Genomic DNA, 16,550 nt, shown 5'->3' with positions numbered 1-16,550 from the left:
GAAAGGTTGAGGGAAGCTGAGGGCAGCATGTTAATCAGAACCCTTGAATCAGGGTTTCCTAACAAGTTAATAATTCCAATATTCTGGGTTGAGTTTCTAGATAGGAGGAAACATTTCTGACAAAAACCACTTCAAAGCTAGCACTTTAAAAAACCAACCAAACAAAAAACCAAACAAAAACCCCCAATTAATCATTATTTTCCAAACAAACAACTTGGTACTAAAAATTGCACAACAAACTCTCCTCTTCACCTGCGCTAAGTACTAAGATCAAAGGCATACACTAACTGTGGGACCTGCATTGAATAAGGCAATGTGCATAACACTGCGTCACCAACACACACAATACTCAGTACTCCAGCCACAAATGCTTCCTTCACAACATCCTTAATAATGACTCAAGGCCTCTGGCCGTCAAACGTAACACCTGAAAGCAAGGATCTTTTACTGAATAACTAATTTCACCTTACAGCAGACACCTGGTAGTGCCATTGGCAATCAGGTATATATCCATACATCTTGAACTTTTCTGAATCATAGAATCATAGAATCATAGAATGGTTTGGTTTGGAAGGGACCTCAAAGATTATCTAGTTCCAACCCCCCTGCCATGTGCAGGAACACCGTCCACTAGACCAGGTAGCCCAAAGCCTCATCTACCCTGGCCTTAATGGTTCATATGCATGGGGGCTGAACACCCATGAACTGTGTATCCAAGTGCCAGGTGGTTCCTGCAGAAATGTTTGAAGGGTTCTTCCAACAAAATTCCTCTACTAGTAATATAAACCACGGCACATTCTTCACAGATAATGTGGACACTCTCTGTGACCAAATGGAAGTAAGACATCATTGTTCATCCTCCTTACCTCTGAAGAAGTGGGTTTGCAGTAGCCAGCTCCAAACACTAGATTTTCTAATGACATACTCGACTGGTCTGGTCCCACCTCCAGGTTGCCTTTACCAAGCCATGAACCTTTTCCTGGACGAGCAAAACTAAAAGAAGAAAAATTGAGAAAAACTATCAGAGCAGTATTGTTAGAGAAGAGTAAGTTCACCTGTTTCCCTTTCAAAATGAACATTGTCCAGTATGCACTAGCTCAAATGATGTGAATCAAGTTTGCTTTCCTGGCATTCAGTCCAGTGGCTTGAGTGTTATCTTTCACTTGGTCCTCTCTCTGCTGTCTTACAGATCTTTTTCCAGCATAACATCTCAGCAATACAACCTTTCTATCTACCCACATAGGTAATACTCTTACCCAACTTTTCACCAGCTTGCATCTTGACTGATGCAAATTCTTTCTGACTTTAACCATGTCACCCTTTCTCTTTGAACTTTGCACGATCTCTTTACTATCAATATCCTTTGTAGTTCTTCCCAATTTTTTATTAAAGATTGGAAGCTTAGTTCCCACTTCTCACTGTCACATGACATAAGCTTCTAGCAACAAAATAACAAGACTTCAGCCCAAAAGCTGCATTTCCTTTTGCTGAATGCAGTTCATTCATTTGGGATATGTTTTTCCATACCCACCTGCAACATGAATTTGCTGTTATGCAAATTCTTCCTCAAAAACATGATAGAAATTAAGTTTGAATTTAGTATTGAGGTCATTACCTCTCAGTGCTGACTATTATGGTCACAGTGCTCTCTTCTGGCTGTATCTATATATCTCCTATCTTATAGCAGGAACCCATTAAGAGTGGAACATCTTGTTTGGAGTTTACTCAGCATTGAGCTCATCAGAGTCCTGATGCATAGCTAGGGCTCTTACTCTGGATTAATCTGAGTGAATGTCTACATCCCAGTTAATGATGTAGGCAGCCTTTATATTCGCTGGAGAGGAATCAGCATTTCCAGGCTATAAGTCATCTCTTTCTGAAGTAGTCATATGAAATAGGTCAGATGAATTTCAACCTCAGATTGCTTATTTTTATTTTGGACAATAAAGAGAGGCTAGGATGACTTCCTCATAAACAACTGAAGTTAGGTGAGATAAAACACACTTTTAATCCCTGTGATAACACGTGCTGTACATAAACTACATCAAGATTTCAAGAGAGAAATTAGGCTACTTTACAATGAGCCAAATTACTGAGTCTAAATGGTGATGCAAGCAACCATAAGGGTTCTTAAAAAGCAGCAGGCAAAGGTGGAATTAAAATAATGAACTGCAGAGAAAAAAGAAAAACACATTTGCTGTTCATACTCACTGCAAAGGTAATGCCACCGAGTTTGTGCTACAGCTTTCAGACTGGGATCACCATCCACAGGCACCTGATGCCTGTCCAGGCATCCCAAGTTACATCATACCCAGGAGACCTGGTGTCCTTGAAAGAACAAGAGCTTCCAAGATGGGGAGCAAAAAAAAAGATTTTAAAACCAGAATGTGCCAGAATTAAAGAGATAGGGCAGTGCTATTCATTCTGCCAAAACTTCCCAGTCTGAGGTTATTCCGTCTATGTAGATGCATATCATGCGGCCACGTCAGCTCAGATCAGCCATAATTCATGGATATCTACACCTGATTCAGTTTTTAAGGACAGATAACAGTCCTGGCTGCTGTACAGAAACACGCAACGAAAGGATGCTTATGCTAAGGATACAAGACAAGAGAAAGATGCAGCAATACTTGTTATCACCCAAATAACAGGTGAGGTTCTGATGTGCAGGGAAATTCAGTGATGTGTGCAACATCAAAAAAGAATCTCAAGCAAAAGTAGGAATTGGATCAGTTTTAGAAGCTTAAACACAAATCCCTGCCTCACCTCTAAGTCAAAGCTGCTGTCTGTTACATATCCCAAAGCATTCATACACTAACAAAAAGGACATCCGATGAGGGGGAGGATGGTGTAGAAGACCCTAGCATATATCTGGTCTTGCTTGTGTATGTATTAATTTATGCGATCCAAGAAATTTCCAGCTGGCTGCTTCTAAGCAGCATGAAGTCTTTCCATGTATTTCCTACATGCAACATTTAAGATAAAAATAAATAAATAAAATAAAGCAATTACAAACAGCCACGAGATAAACACTGCTCTGAATAATTGCAGCTGTTATTGGATGATGTTGTCTCCCTGGTCTGCTGGAAAGGCTCAAGAAGCAGAAATGAAACATGATTGCTGTGGTATCAGAGAGAGAAGCTTAAACAAATGTTGCCTGCACATGAAAAACTCTTCATTTGAATATTAGCAAAGCTTTCAAAGGTTTTAAGGGAGAGAAAAGCACTTTTTAATGCCTTTTTTATTTATTTATCTTTTGCTTTTAGAGCAAAGAAGGGATTTTAATCTGTTGGTTTTATGGAAATTGATTTCACATAGTACTGTAAACCCAAAACCTTTTTTTGGGAAACCTGCCAAAATGTTGTCTGTCTGTTGAGGAAAAGTTTAACTGAAGGCTTACAAACTGCTGAGGTTCCCCTAATGTTTTCTGAGGTACATAATACTTGATGACAATTCTTATTAGCAATAACAGGTGAATTTGCTACATCAAATTTTATTTTCTGTATTTTTTTTTCCAATCACTCCTGCAACCATGCTCATTTGTATGAATCTTGAACCTTGGTTATTTACATGTCCATTTGGACTGTCTATTTAATAGCATTGATTTAATATCAACATTTAGATCCTCATCCTGTGTGTTAACCTTAGCTTTTATTTAGAGTCAGGATAAAAGAGGTCAAAAGAGGTAATGTGTGTGTGTCAGACAGAAGGAACATGTGTGCAGAAGTATTAATATTTTCAGCGAAAGAAACAATTTATTTTTGCTTTTTTTTTTTTTTTTTTAGCTGTTCTTTTGGTGACCTTACCCATGAGATGTCTTTATCTTTCAGAGGAGTCTCATAGTTCTTATAGCAGTCATCTAAGGACACATATTATAGTACTCTTCCTTGAAAAGCCCATTTTTTCCTATGATATAGCCTGCAAGATACCAGCAATCAAAATTTAAGAACTTTCTGACTCAGAGGTTATATTCAGGCAATTATTTCCATCAGTCATGGTTATCTTCCATGAATTTGTGTCCATGCCTTTTTGATTTATACTTTTGGCCTCACTAACATGTTTTGGAATGAATTGAATGTTGTAATATGTGCTTCACTTTCTGTTTGTTTTGAAACTGCTGTTGGAGAATTGAATGTGGCACCTCTTAGTTCTTGTATGGCACAAAATATTAAATAATCATTCCCTGGTTTTTATCTTCTGTGGACATATAAGTTAGATGACAGTTCCCTAGCATAAGAAATGCATTGGCCTTGATAAATGTTAATTCAGATGTGTTATTGAAGTAATTCAGAATAAATGCTTTAGGCCAGTTTAATAAAATATATTATTCCCTCTAAAATTAAAGTGTCCCAAAATGAAATAACATTTTTTAATTTTTCATTAACTTTTTTCCAAAATGAAGACTTTTTTTTTTTTTTTTTGTAAGCAACATTTAATGTCTTCATGAATTGTAGTTTTCAGCAGAACGGGGCAAAAAACCTAACAGATATGGGATCTTTTGAATCTTGCTTTAGAAAAAAGTATCTTGCGTTATATGAAATGATCAAATGATTAAAAAAACCCAAATAAACAAAAAAATCCAACAATCTTTGCATTTCTAATTACAAGTAATTATAAGCTTGTGACTGAAACAGGAGTGGAAGTTCAGAAAATGAACTTGCATCCCATTTAGACCAGATTTATGGACAAATCACCTCTTTTTTCCCTCAGTCCTTTATGCATTAAATATTACTGATGTAAAAATTGAAAAATATATGTAAGTCCCATGGAAATAACACACCTCGGAATCAAACCCTCATATCCTCCACTGCCAGCACCGTTTGCATTTCACAAGGAACTTCATTCTAACTCCCACAGAACAGGAAAGATGTAATGCACCACACTGATTTCCTTCAGTGTTTTAACTCAAAACATTAATATAGCATTTGGCAAATTGCTCCTGGCACATGGCCATAGAGCACATGGATGATTTGTTATTTGGTTTTGAGAACAATATGTGGATATTTACAGGTTGTGCTCCCCTAGATGTGTTTCTCTCTTACGCAAATAGTTTCACTAAGGTTACATCAGTGACTGTAAAATGTTCTGAGCTTCCTGTGTAAAACTGATAACATTTACTAAAATAAAATTGGTAATGGAAACAGATATCTCTCCCTAGATCCCAAACAGAGTCAAAGGGAGAATCTGGTTTGAAATCTCTGATGATTTTGTTTGCTGAAAAATGTTGGTTCATTTGTTCTGAACGCTCTTAATTGCAACAAACTTTCAAAGCAGGCAAAGTCATATGGTGATATTTATTTAGGTTTGGGTGGGATTTTTTTGCTTTTTTGTTTTTGGGGTTTTTTTTTAAAGTTTGACTCAGAAATAGTCAGATTTTTCTTATGTGACTTCTCAGCTGGTAGCTCAGGAGAATGGCATGTCAGAGTGGAGGTTTATCCTTGTAAATACATAAAAAACAGTAACAAATAAAAGAAAATTGAGAGGAAAAATGATCCAGTTATTATGCAAGAGTTCCTAGAGGAAAAAAAATATAAACTAGTATTCTTTTAATAAACATATTATTCAAGTAATAGCTTTTTACTGCATAAATATTCTGTTTTCTTTCTACAGATTAATATATTTGCAAATGAGGTGGAGCCGGAAAAACAAGTCATGAACTTTGCTACCCAGAATTACATCTGTGGCCATTTCAAATATAAGCTGCCAATAAGTAGGTGCCAGCTACACTTACAAGTTTAGAAAAATTGACCTGCATAGCGCACACACAGATTCAAAGCATACAGGATAGTACAGTGTGCGTATCACATACAGATCTATCAGTTGTGCTTTTAAGGAACAGGAGGACGCATGGAAATAAAAGGATTTAAGCGAGATAAAACTACTCAAGGATGGCCAGAGTTGGCCTGATTCCTCAGTGCAGTGGAGCAGAGCAGAACTAGGTCAGGGCTGAAACCTTTAAATACCCTGTGTCCTTTTGATTCTGTTTCCTCTTCCCAGAGCAGAACAAGCCCAAGGCCCTGAAAAATTCAGCATCTGTGTCTTGGTTTCTCCACCTGCAAAACGTGTGTTATATTATTTCCCCATCTCAGGTGCCACCAAGATTTCTTGTTTCTCATATGGTGATTTGGATGGGGGCAATTAAGAATTCAATGTGAACAAGTAAAACCCTGAAAGTCTACTTTGGTTTTCACACAGACATATGTATGAAAGTGAGGAAGGGAATAGAAAGTTGAGGAGAATCCAGAGAGCTGAGGAAATTAAACTCCTTGTGTAAACAAGAGAAAATGGGTTTGCCAGCTGCCTCTGATGAAGGATCTTGCTTATTTGCAGCATTTTCAGGTCTTGGTTTTGTTGGGTTTTTTCCTTGGTTTTGTTTGTTTGGGTTTTTTTTCAGATGATTGAAAATGTTTTCAGCTAAAGACCAAGAACCAAAGTAAGACTGCAGATGCTGTGGCCATCAAGTGAACCGGATTCTGCACAACCCTTAGACAAAGCACAGATTTGGGGAGACCAGTCTGAACAGATAGTAGCAGTTCTGAAACATGGCTCTTACACTTACAGAAAGCTTTCAGGGGAAGAAAGTAAAAATCAGGAGAAGTCACTGGATAAACTCTCAGTAGAAGACATACCAACCAGATCCTATTGTCCATGCGTCTTATCAGGAAATACAACATATAGGGCAACGTATTCAGTGTGGGAAACTGTGTGTGTGGGAAGCTATATATTTGGGTCCTTGTTCCAGAGATTATTTACAAGCTGTATTTTTACTTATAAACAGTAGCATATGCTAACTCCTGTCAGGAAGGAGTGTTGCAGAGGTCTATGGAATTAATGAAGCGGGTAACCATGTTTCTTGCTGTTTGCTTCCTAAATGAGTACAATATAAGAAAGGCACGGAGCTTGCAGCATGCCTGAGAATAAGTAGTCCTGCATGCCATAGAGATGGAAGTGTCCCTTTGGGAAAAGCAGAAATATTTCCTGAAGTCTGAACTCTGCTGGAGCAAAGAGCCTCTTCTAACAGTTGATGTTGGCCTAATAACTGCCAATTCCACTTCCAGACTGGACCCGTAGCCAGTGACAGGGAGCTAAAGGAGAAGTCGATGCCTCAGGCCAGAAACTAAAGTGATCTATACAAAAGACAAAATAGAAAACTGGAGTGCAAAAGCCCTAACTCCTCACATTCCTCCTGCTACTGCCTACGCATATTTAGCCTCAGAGCTTAGGTAAGAGAATAAAAAAGGTACTTAAGCAGTTTGTGGAGGCCAGTGCATTCAGCAGAGGAGTACTCTCAAGCCTGAACATTGTTCACTTTTTCTGCTCAACTTTGACAGACTTGATGGGGTCATCTTCTGTCATCGTGGGCGAAATGAGGTCGCCAGAGGCAATCCCTTTACTTTCCAAAGAGAACTGCCATTTTTGTGATGTTAGGAAAGATGCGCCAGCCAACTTCTGCTCCAGATTCTCCTCTGGTTTTCCCACATCCCAAAAGTCTGAAAATACTGCTCTGTGGTCTGCAGCTGCCAAAAGCATTCAGTGCAGACACCACTGACCTGCACGGCCGCTGTCACTGCAGGATGGCGAGAGGCCTGGGGTCTGCAGCGGCACAGCTCAGCCCTCTGGTTTGCAAGCAGTGGTGTGACAACGTCCCGCGGTACCTGGCAGAAAGGTTTGGTTGTAGGGGAAGGTGCAAGGTGAGGAGAGCAGTGTTTCAGGTCACAAAATTTCCATCCAGAATCCTGCAAAGGATCCCCGAAACATGAATTTCACTCATTCTCGGTTTGGTAAGACGCAAGGGTTTCAAAGTGTCAAACCTAATGTAATATTTATTGTATAAGAATTATTGACCAGGACAAAAATCAACATCAAAATGTTCACTTGTCAAAAACCAGGAGGCAAGGGAGGCACCCTGGCAAGATTCGCCCAACAGGAGCTATTTGTGGGTGCACATTACCTTCAGGGAAAGGCCTGAATTGATCTTGCTGGTTTCCCTACTGTTCTCACTGTTTAAATACAGGGCACAGGGAAGGACTTTGGGGAGGAGTATCTAGTTTGCCAACGGAGCTAATAAAATATGAAAAGCAGACTCCACAGGGCATATGGGAGCAGATAGCTCTGCTTCAGGTAAAGTTGGTTTCCAGGACAACTTCAAGACAACAATGAATTTCAAGTTTACATAACGTGAGATCTTTATTTTCAAGCCATGTCTAAAACTGTTATTGTTTTACATTTAAGTGCATACCTATGTGTAGAAATAATGTGTATATATATGTAAAGTATGTACTATGATGGCACAGTTTAAGGTAGCAAACTAAACCACAGTGAAATATTGCATAGATATTTTTCCCAGACAATGTAACTATCTGATGTTTATTTTTGCTATAATGTGACAAAAAAAGACTTTCCAGTCATTCAAGTTCTATTGTGTTACCACAATAAAGATCTGATTTTACAATTAAACCTTTTTTTCTATGTTCCATGTAAACTCCAATGATAAGTGGTAAGCAGGAAAGTTCTGAGCTGGGAGAAAAGCAAATAGGTTTTAGTTGGCTGTTTTTGTCTCAGAATGCATGGAACTGGCATTTCTTTTACACTAGTGTCTTCACCCTGATTTATATTTAGAGAACGCATGATATAAAAACTCTTCAGATTTTGAATATTTATCAAGAAGAAGACAAATCCTCAGTATCACACTTTAAAATTATTTTACTGGCTTAAGCAAATAAGACTCTATATTGTGTTGTCAAAAATATTCATTCTACTGCATTAAGTAAAAATATGGTATACTTCATAAATGTCCACAAAAGCATATTTTAAAAGCTATAATAATCTGACTATGGAAGAGTTGCTCATCATGTGATTTATGCCTAATAACAGTAACAAGTCTCTGCAGCCCCATTCATTAGAGGATAACAAAGCACTGAAAACAGTCATTAAGCCTGATAACTATTGTTCTTTCATCCTTTTATATAGTAGAAGAATGGGAAAAATTATCTGAGCAAAATTATCTGGTTAGAAGTAGTCTGTTACAATCTAATTCACTATTTAAAAAGTCAACACACTGAAGAAGAGAGATACAGCAGTTACCTGTATCACAGCAGAAGAAGAGACAGATATGTCAGTCTGGTCTACTAATACGACTCGCATCACTGTCACAACTCAACCTCTTACAATCTTAACTCATTCTGTGGCATCATGTACAAGCAACACCTTTATACAAATGGAGGACTGCAGCAAAGATGTATTAAGTCAAAACACGAAACCTGAGAAAAAAAGAGTCTACAGGTTCATCTTTTCTTTCTGACACAGTGCTCTTTACACAATATTTGATGTACTTAAAGGGTCTCCTGGTCATTTGGTAAACAGCAAAGCCTTGCTGGAGTAAGGGAAGCTGAATAATGCTAAACACTGCATTTTGTTTCAGGACCAAAGGAGTTCCCTCCCTCTCAGTGCTCTTTATCTCATGTGATGACAAGATTGGACACAAAGTAAATTGCCAGAAAGACCTTTGCTTCCCCTTGCCTGCTCTAAATATTAGAGGATATTGACCTCCAGCCCTGTTTTATTTGAAGGAACTCTGAATTATTTTCTTGTCATTACGAATCAGATAACATAAATCACACCTAGACCCCATGGCAGCCAGTATTATATTGCTGCAGAGTTAAATCAGATGATGCTGCAAAGGAAAAATTCAACGGAGCCTTACCCAGTACTGACTCATGCATGGCTCCTTCTAGCCATGTTATGAATTATGCTAATGCACAGATGAGATTAGAGTGTCCTAAATGCTTTACAAAACAACAGGGGGGAAAAATGTAAATTCTCTTAGTTGCTTTTAGACTAAAGAGGAAAAACAGCCAAGGAGAAGACACTTTTTACTGTCCTTGTGTTCCAGATAGGGAATAAAGAGATCAAGACTAATCAGAATTTCTGAACCATTTCCCAAAGATTTTGCTAGTTTTTGATCAGACCACTAGTGTCTTCTTGAAGGAAGAAGCCTGTGTCAGAGGCTGGCCCTAAACTCCAGTCTCCAGAATCCTAGCCCAGGACCAAAAATTTTGAAATTAAATTATCCTTTCTGCTTCTCCTATACAATAAGCAAATGAAATCAGAAGAGGAATTTCCTCTGCCTATCAGGACATTTCTGTGTCCGTTACCTGATCAGAGGCTGGTGTAACGCTACCAGTGACGCATGCACCGTGACGGATATCACTGACAGGTGGAAATAGTCAAACATGACAGGAACATGGTGGTGCAGACCTCTCCGGGGGTGGAAGTGAAGACACAGTGTACGGCTGCTGATCATGGGGATCACTGGAACATCTCTCAACCTGGAAGAGAAAGAGGTTTACAAGGGTTAGTGAAGGTTTACAAGGGTTAGTGAAAGCTTGAGTTGTCACAGCCTGTAACATGCTACAGGCAGCAGACTGGGAGATGGCTTGGGGTGAATTTTTATCACTTCCCAGCTTCATAAGGGTTTACATAACTGGTGGGTATCTTGTGTTGTACTTGTGCCTAGCATAAATATAAATATGCATACATAGATACATGTAGATACAAAAATAAATAATGAATAACAGATGTAGAGATGTATATAAAGTATAAAAGAAAAATAGATGTGATGCAATTCTGGTTTCCCCTGGTGATTGTCCTTGATGTCCACCTATAGACTAGTTCTGGGGACATCAAGAATTAATTAGCAAAAGGAAATGCATTTAGCAAACTGCTCAGCTTATGCGAGTGTTCATAGCCAGGACAGCTCACTATTTGTGATTTTCAGTGTACGAACAATCAGTTCAGGCAATCTGTGAGAGTTAGAAGCAGTCCTGTGTCAGAGAGAGCTGAAAATATTCAGAGTACCTTTCCAGATAGCTGATCTTCTGAAAAAAACTTTTTGCAAGAGGCCGAAAAAAAGAGTAGGTGAAGTAACTGTAGAGAAACAATACAAGTTGGACTGGCTTCTTTTTTCCAGTAAATAAAAAACAAGATTTAATTTAAAGTTTGATTACAACTATTCCAGAATAACTTTCCTAGTGTGCAGTCAGCCACATGACATTGGAGTCACCTATAGGGCAGGAGACTGAGCTGTAAACCTGGAGCATGCCTAACCACATCCTCCCAATGTAAATGATACTCTCTTCTAAAAAAGTATTTGTTTACAGCATTAAAGACCCTTCTGGTAGAAGCCAATTGTTTCCCAGAGCTAACAAAATCTATGATGAGATGGTTGAGTATGGTGCATAGTTAGTCCCAAGAAGTGTTTCAGTGAGATTTGGAGAATATCCTTTTATAAAAATCACTGCTTTTGTTTATAGTAAATTGGATTAATCTTTCAGATAATAACAGAAATTTTCGGTTCTTTTTATTCTTGACTATAACTTATTTTGACTATTACTTGTTTGGTTTTTTTTCTCTCTTCCAGACTCATCAGCATCACAGCTGATGACTGATGGTCCTGTCCCACCTGCCTGAGAGAACGAGTTTTCATTTTTTGTATCTTGGTGATATAGGAAACATGTTTCTGAAATTTGTCATAGGTGCCCTATGGATATGAGTAAAATCCCATGGGGATTGTTTTAGTATGAAATACAGCTCAGATGATTTCTGGGCACCCCCCCCTCACCCCTCATAAATGCTGGTGAAGTCATTGGAAGCCTTTTCTGTGATTCAGCGAGGCTGAATAATGTCTTGGATCGCGCTTTCTGCTACGTCTCAGGAAGGGACGCTACTCCCACTTCACCTAAGACTGTGGAATCAAATGCAGTAGGAAAAGATCAAAGTCAATGGGAAGATTCTTTCCTCCTAAAATATCATGACAGCTTTGGTTCTCATACAAGAAAAGCACTTAGCATGTTCATACACCCATCTTCAGCCAGAAAATACTTCTTTGTCTCCTGAGATAAATGAATTCCTGAGCCACAGCCCTTGTTCATGTGGAGGTCAGTCATGATATTCTCTTTGAATTTAACAGCAGCAGAGACAGAGCAACACTTAACACCTTTGAAAGCATCACAATTAAAGGAGGAAAAATATTGTTCCTTTAAAGAGGAGTATGAGATAGATAGATATTCTTCAAATACAGAGAGAAGGAACAGAAAGACTTCAACACAGAGGCAAAGGAAAGACTTGCCAAAGCTATCCCTTTTTCCAAAGGACTCTCACTTCACCAAACTAATTTCCCAATTGAACAAAACCTTGCATGACCAACTGAGCTTTAAAACAGCACTTACTGTTGTTCGCTATCAGTAAAGTGCAGGTCCAACTTGAGCTGAAAATCTGCCTCACTCAATGCATCTTCCACCTACAAAAAGAGAAAGGCAAGGTTACCTTTGTAAGTTGGCACCTACATCATTGAAGGCAAAGGTGGATGGGTTTGTCTGATAAGAGCAAAGGCAAAAATATGCAGCAACTGCAGGACCCTGCCAGTGGCAGAAAGGAGCAAATTCAACAGCAAGTCAAGGTAATTACTGAAGGAGTCAGAGGGAACTAGAGCAGTCAGGGGTGTTATCTGCTCCCGAGTGTCCCGTTATGTCAAAAAAAATCACTCCAGACAAGAGTAACCAGAATGTGTAGAGCACTGCATTTGTTGGATGCTTGTTCTTTGCACACTGAGAGTCAGTGGAGTATTTCCAAAGACAAGCTCCCTCACTGGGTGACTATTCGTTTGGGTTATCTTGTCAGCTGAATGAGAACAAGGACCAGGTTTTCCTAGTTGAGAAATATACATGAATCCTTCTGGTTACCTATCTGTCACTAATGCAAGGTTCAAAATTTACAGCTTAAAAAAAAATCAGAAATGGCTCAAATAATTCTGACAATTTATGATCTCTTATAATTAGCCTTTTAGTTTGTTTCTCAGCAAACTAGGGCTTTCCTGCCTCCCAGTCACTCTTTCTGGCCCTTGACAGATTTATGGAGGCAGTTTGTCATTGATTCTCATCTAGACTATTTCATTTGCAAATAATTCAAAGGCTTTTGTTGTTTTTAAAACTTCAATTAATAGAAGTTTAACTGTTCACTTTGTTGCAGGATGCTGAGCATGCCTACACATGGCAGGATTCAGCTCGCCAAATACACTGAAGATATCATGTGTGATCACTGATCCCTTCATCTAATAGGTCCCACCAGCAATATTACCCTTCTTTTATTGTCAACAAAATACTTGCATTGAATTTTCTGAAACAGTACATGAAGGGAGCTGTCAGTTCATTACCTTCACCTGGAAAGGACTACATTGGATAACAGATCTCAGTTTGGCACATTTAAAGCAAGTATCATCAATGGAAATAAATAAATTAGAATGGAAGAAAGATAAGGCTGGCCAGCACTTTCTCCTTCACTCCTTTTCTTCCCCAGAAATGTAGGCCTAGTAGAATAGAAAAGGTTTTATCTCTATCAACCTAAATAGAAATATGAACAAAAACACATCACTCATTTTATGACCAAAATGGTCTTTTTCTGTGAGTGTAAACATCCTTTATTGTATACCAGAGTACAACAGGAGGTGCACAGGAATGCAGATGGAAAAGTGGAGTTGTTCACTGGGGATAGGGTATCACAAATACATCTTCTTTTTACCCAATTTTTGCCACAAAAAATGTGAGGTGAGGCATCTAGGTTCTGTCTTTTGTCAGTGGAAAGCAGCAAGCAAATGCATACAGTGATGCATACAGTACCCATCCCGAGGCACACATCTGAGAGGGACAATTAATTTCTGTTTGTGCCTGTCTCTTTCCATTGACAGTAGATAGAGCCTAGAGAAATATCTTGGTCTAGATACCCATGAATTTTAGATGGCTTAAATTAGGCAAGGTGAATTCTACTTTCTCCAGCTGATTAGCTCCTTCTTAATAACTTAACTATACAAAAAATGTGCTGAAGGCAATGTCAGACATCTAGCCTGCTCTGATAGGTAGGATTCATAAAATAAATAACATAAAACATGTTTAGCTAGTTTTTCCAAAGGTGAAACTCCATCAATAGTGTGCCTTTTTCTGTTGAAGCAAGAAAAGTGAGAGTCAAGGATTGATTGTACTTTGACTAAATTATGAAAGATGTAAAATTTAAACTCTTCTGAAGTCTGAGTATTTCTTCTAGCATGGCCACAGGCACAGAAATGTGAGAAGAAAATTCCAGCTTCTGTTTACTGAAAATGTGCTTTCTTTTTTTGTGTTTGTCTCAAAACACCTGGAAGTATATCTTTCAGAAAAAAAGACTTTTTCCTTTCTAATGAGTTGTTGTCACTAAAAAATCCCAGTTGCTGGCGGTTGCAAAGGAAAAAATCATTATTGAAGCTACAGTCTGAATTCAAATTAGGAATTCAACTCAAGTATAGTGCTTCAGACAAAGCAAACCTCATTCTCCAACAGAGGGGATGAAATTTTGGGTCTGTGCCTAATATTGCTGAGAACCTGCAACTGTCACTGAAATCTGAGTCTGAGTTTAAAGCAAGTTTAATAGCTACTGACACTAGCTCAAAACACCTTGAGGCAATGAGCAGAATGTCTGAGAGACTTACAGATATTCATCACTGCATGGGGTCATGCATTAAGGTGCAAGTATATGATATTTTTATTCCCGAAACTGTATTGTAATCAGACTGCTTAGAATAGTACAAAATCCCACAGAAAAATAAATCACAGTTCTCATTACAGAGATTACATGTTTCCCTTTGTATATTGGAGGTTTAAATATTAAGACAAGTGGAAATTGGACAGTTATCAAAAATCATTGGACTCTTCATGAGAAAATATCATAGGTTATGCATAGGTTGAGACACGACAGAATTACGTACAGCAATTAGATGACACAAGTTACTATACAGCTTTGATACCCACTGGGCTTTCCTGTGTTTTCCTCTTTTTCACTTATTTAGAATCACAAGTGCATAAGATCCTTTACACAGTAAGAAAATGAAATGGCCTTTCCATAGCTCATACAGAAGAGGCACTGAAGTTTCTATCATTCCTCAGTCTCCTGTATGAAATAATATTGTCCTTACATGAAATATTGGCTGCTTCTTTTAGCACTACTAGGACTATTATGATGTTTTCCACAGTTATCATTTACAGACCATATAATTTTCCAAAAGTTTGATAGACTAACATACTCATGATTCAACAAGGCTCAATGTCATCACTTGGGTCACAACAACCCCAGGCAATGCTAGAGGCTTTGAGTGGCTGGAAAGCTCCTGGCAGAAAAGGACCTGGGGGTGCTGGTCAACAGCTGGCTGAATATGAGCCAGCTGTTTGCCCAGGTGGCCAAGAAGGCCAACAGCATCCTGCTTAGGATCAGAAATAGTGCGGCCAGTAGGACTAGGGAAGTGATTGTCCCCCTGTACTTGGCACTGGTGGGGTTGCACCTTGAATACTGCTTTATGTTTTAGGCCCCTTACTACAAGAAAGACATTTTGATGCTCGAGAATGTCCAAAGAAGGGCAACAAAGCTGGTGAAGGGTCTAGAGAACAAGTCTTATGAGGAGCGGCTGAGGGAACTGGGGTTGTTTAGCCTGGAGAAAAGGCGGCTGAGGGGAGACCTTATTGCTCTCTACAACTACCTGAAAGGAGGCTGTAGCCAGGTGGGTGTTGGTCTCTTCTCCCAAGTAACAGGCAGTAGGACAAGAGGAAATGGCCTCAAGTTGTGCCAGGGGAGGTTTAGATTGGATATTAGGAAAATTTTCTTCACTGAAGGGGTTGTCGATCATTGGAACAGGCTGCCCAGAGAAGTGGTTAAGTCACCATCCCCTGGAAGTATTTAAAAGATGTGTAGATGTGGTTGGTGCTTAGGGACATGGCTTAGTGGTTGGACTTGGCAGTGCTAGGTTAACAGTTGGACTTGATGGTCTTAAAGGTCTTTTCCAACCAAAATGATTCTCTGATTCTATATTTTTTCCCCCCCCCCGAAGAAAAGTGTCCTGGTTCTGGCAAGGATAGAGTTAATGTCACAAGGAGCCAGGACAGGTGAGCCAAGCTGGCCGGGGGCTATTCCATACCATGTGACATCATGCTCCCCATAAAAGGGGGGCTAGTCTGGCAGGGGCGGGCTCGCGTGGCTCTGGGCTGAGCATCAGGTCCTGGGATTGGTAAATTGTTCTCTGTTATCACCCATTGTTACTATCTGTTATCAGCACTGTTGCTGATTGTTTCCCTCTCCCTTGTTGTCCCAGTAAACTGCCCTTATCCCAACCCTCCAGGCTTTGCCATTGTTTTTCCATTCTCCTCCCGGTCCCACCGGGGGGAGGGGTGAGCGAGCAGCTCATGGCAATCAGCTGCCAGCTGGGCCTTGACCATGTCAAAAGTTTTAAATTTCACACAAACATAATGAACATACTTAAGAAATCAGCCTTAAAAATTTCTCTGGAATATAATCAGTGTTTGTCCTGGTTTCAGCTAGGATAGAGTTAATTTTCTTCCCAGTAGCTGGTATAGTGCTGTGGTTTGGATTTAGTATGAAAATAATGTTGCTAACACACTAATGTTTTAGTTGTTGCTAAGCACTGTTTACAATTAAGTCAAGGATTTTTCAGCTTCCCAGGCCCTGCCAGTGAGGAG

General features: G+C 39.2%; 1 protein-coding gene across 1 annotated transcript in view; it reads right to left on the bottom strand.

The window, feature by feature from the left end:
* The window catches only part of FAM135B (family with sequence similarity 135 member B), a 210,309-nt gene that overhangs the window by 54,192 nt on the left and 139,567 nt on the right, over positions 1–16,550 (bottom strand). Inside the window, exons 5-7 of the mRNA XM_075743262.1 lie at positions 12,228–12,298; positions 10,155–10,328; positions 867–993 (exon numbers count right to left, since the gene is read on the bottom strand). Coding sequence (XP_075599377.1) covers positions 867–993; positions 10,155–10,328; positions 12,228–12,298 — 372 coding nt within the window. The remainder of the gene's footprint in view (positions 1–866; positions 994–10,154; positions 10,329–12,227; positions 12,299–16,550) is intronic.

Source organism: Balearica regulorum, chromosome 2 (genome assembly GCF_011004875.1).
Source record: "Balearica regulorum gibbericeps isolate bBalReg1 chromosome 2, bBalReg1.pri, whole genome shotgun sequence".
In the NCBI taxonomy this organism is placed as follows: Eukaryota; Metazoa; Chordata; class Aves; order Gruiformes; family Gruidae; genus Balearica; species Balearica regulorum.
This window is presented reverse-complemented; position numbering and strand designations above follow the sequence as displayed.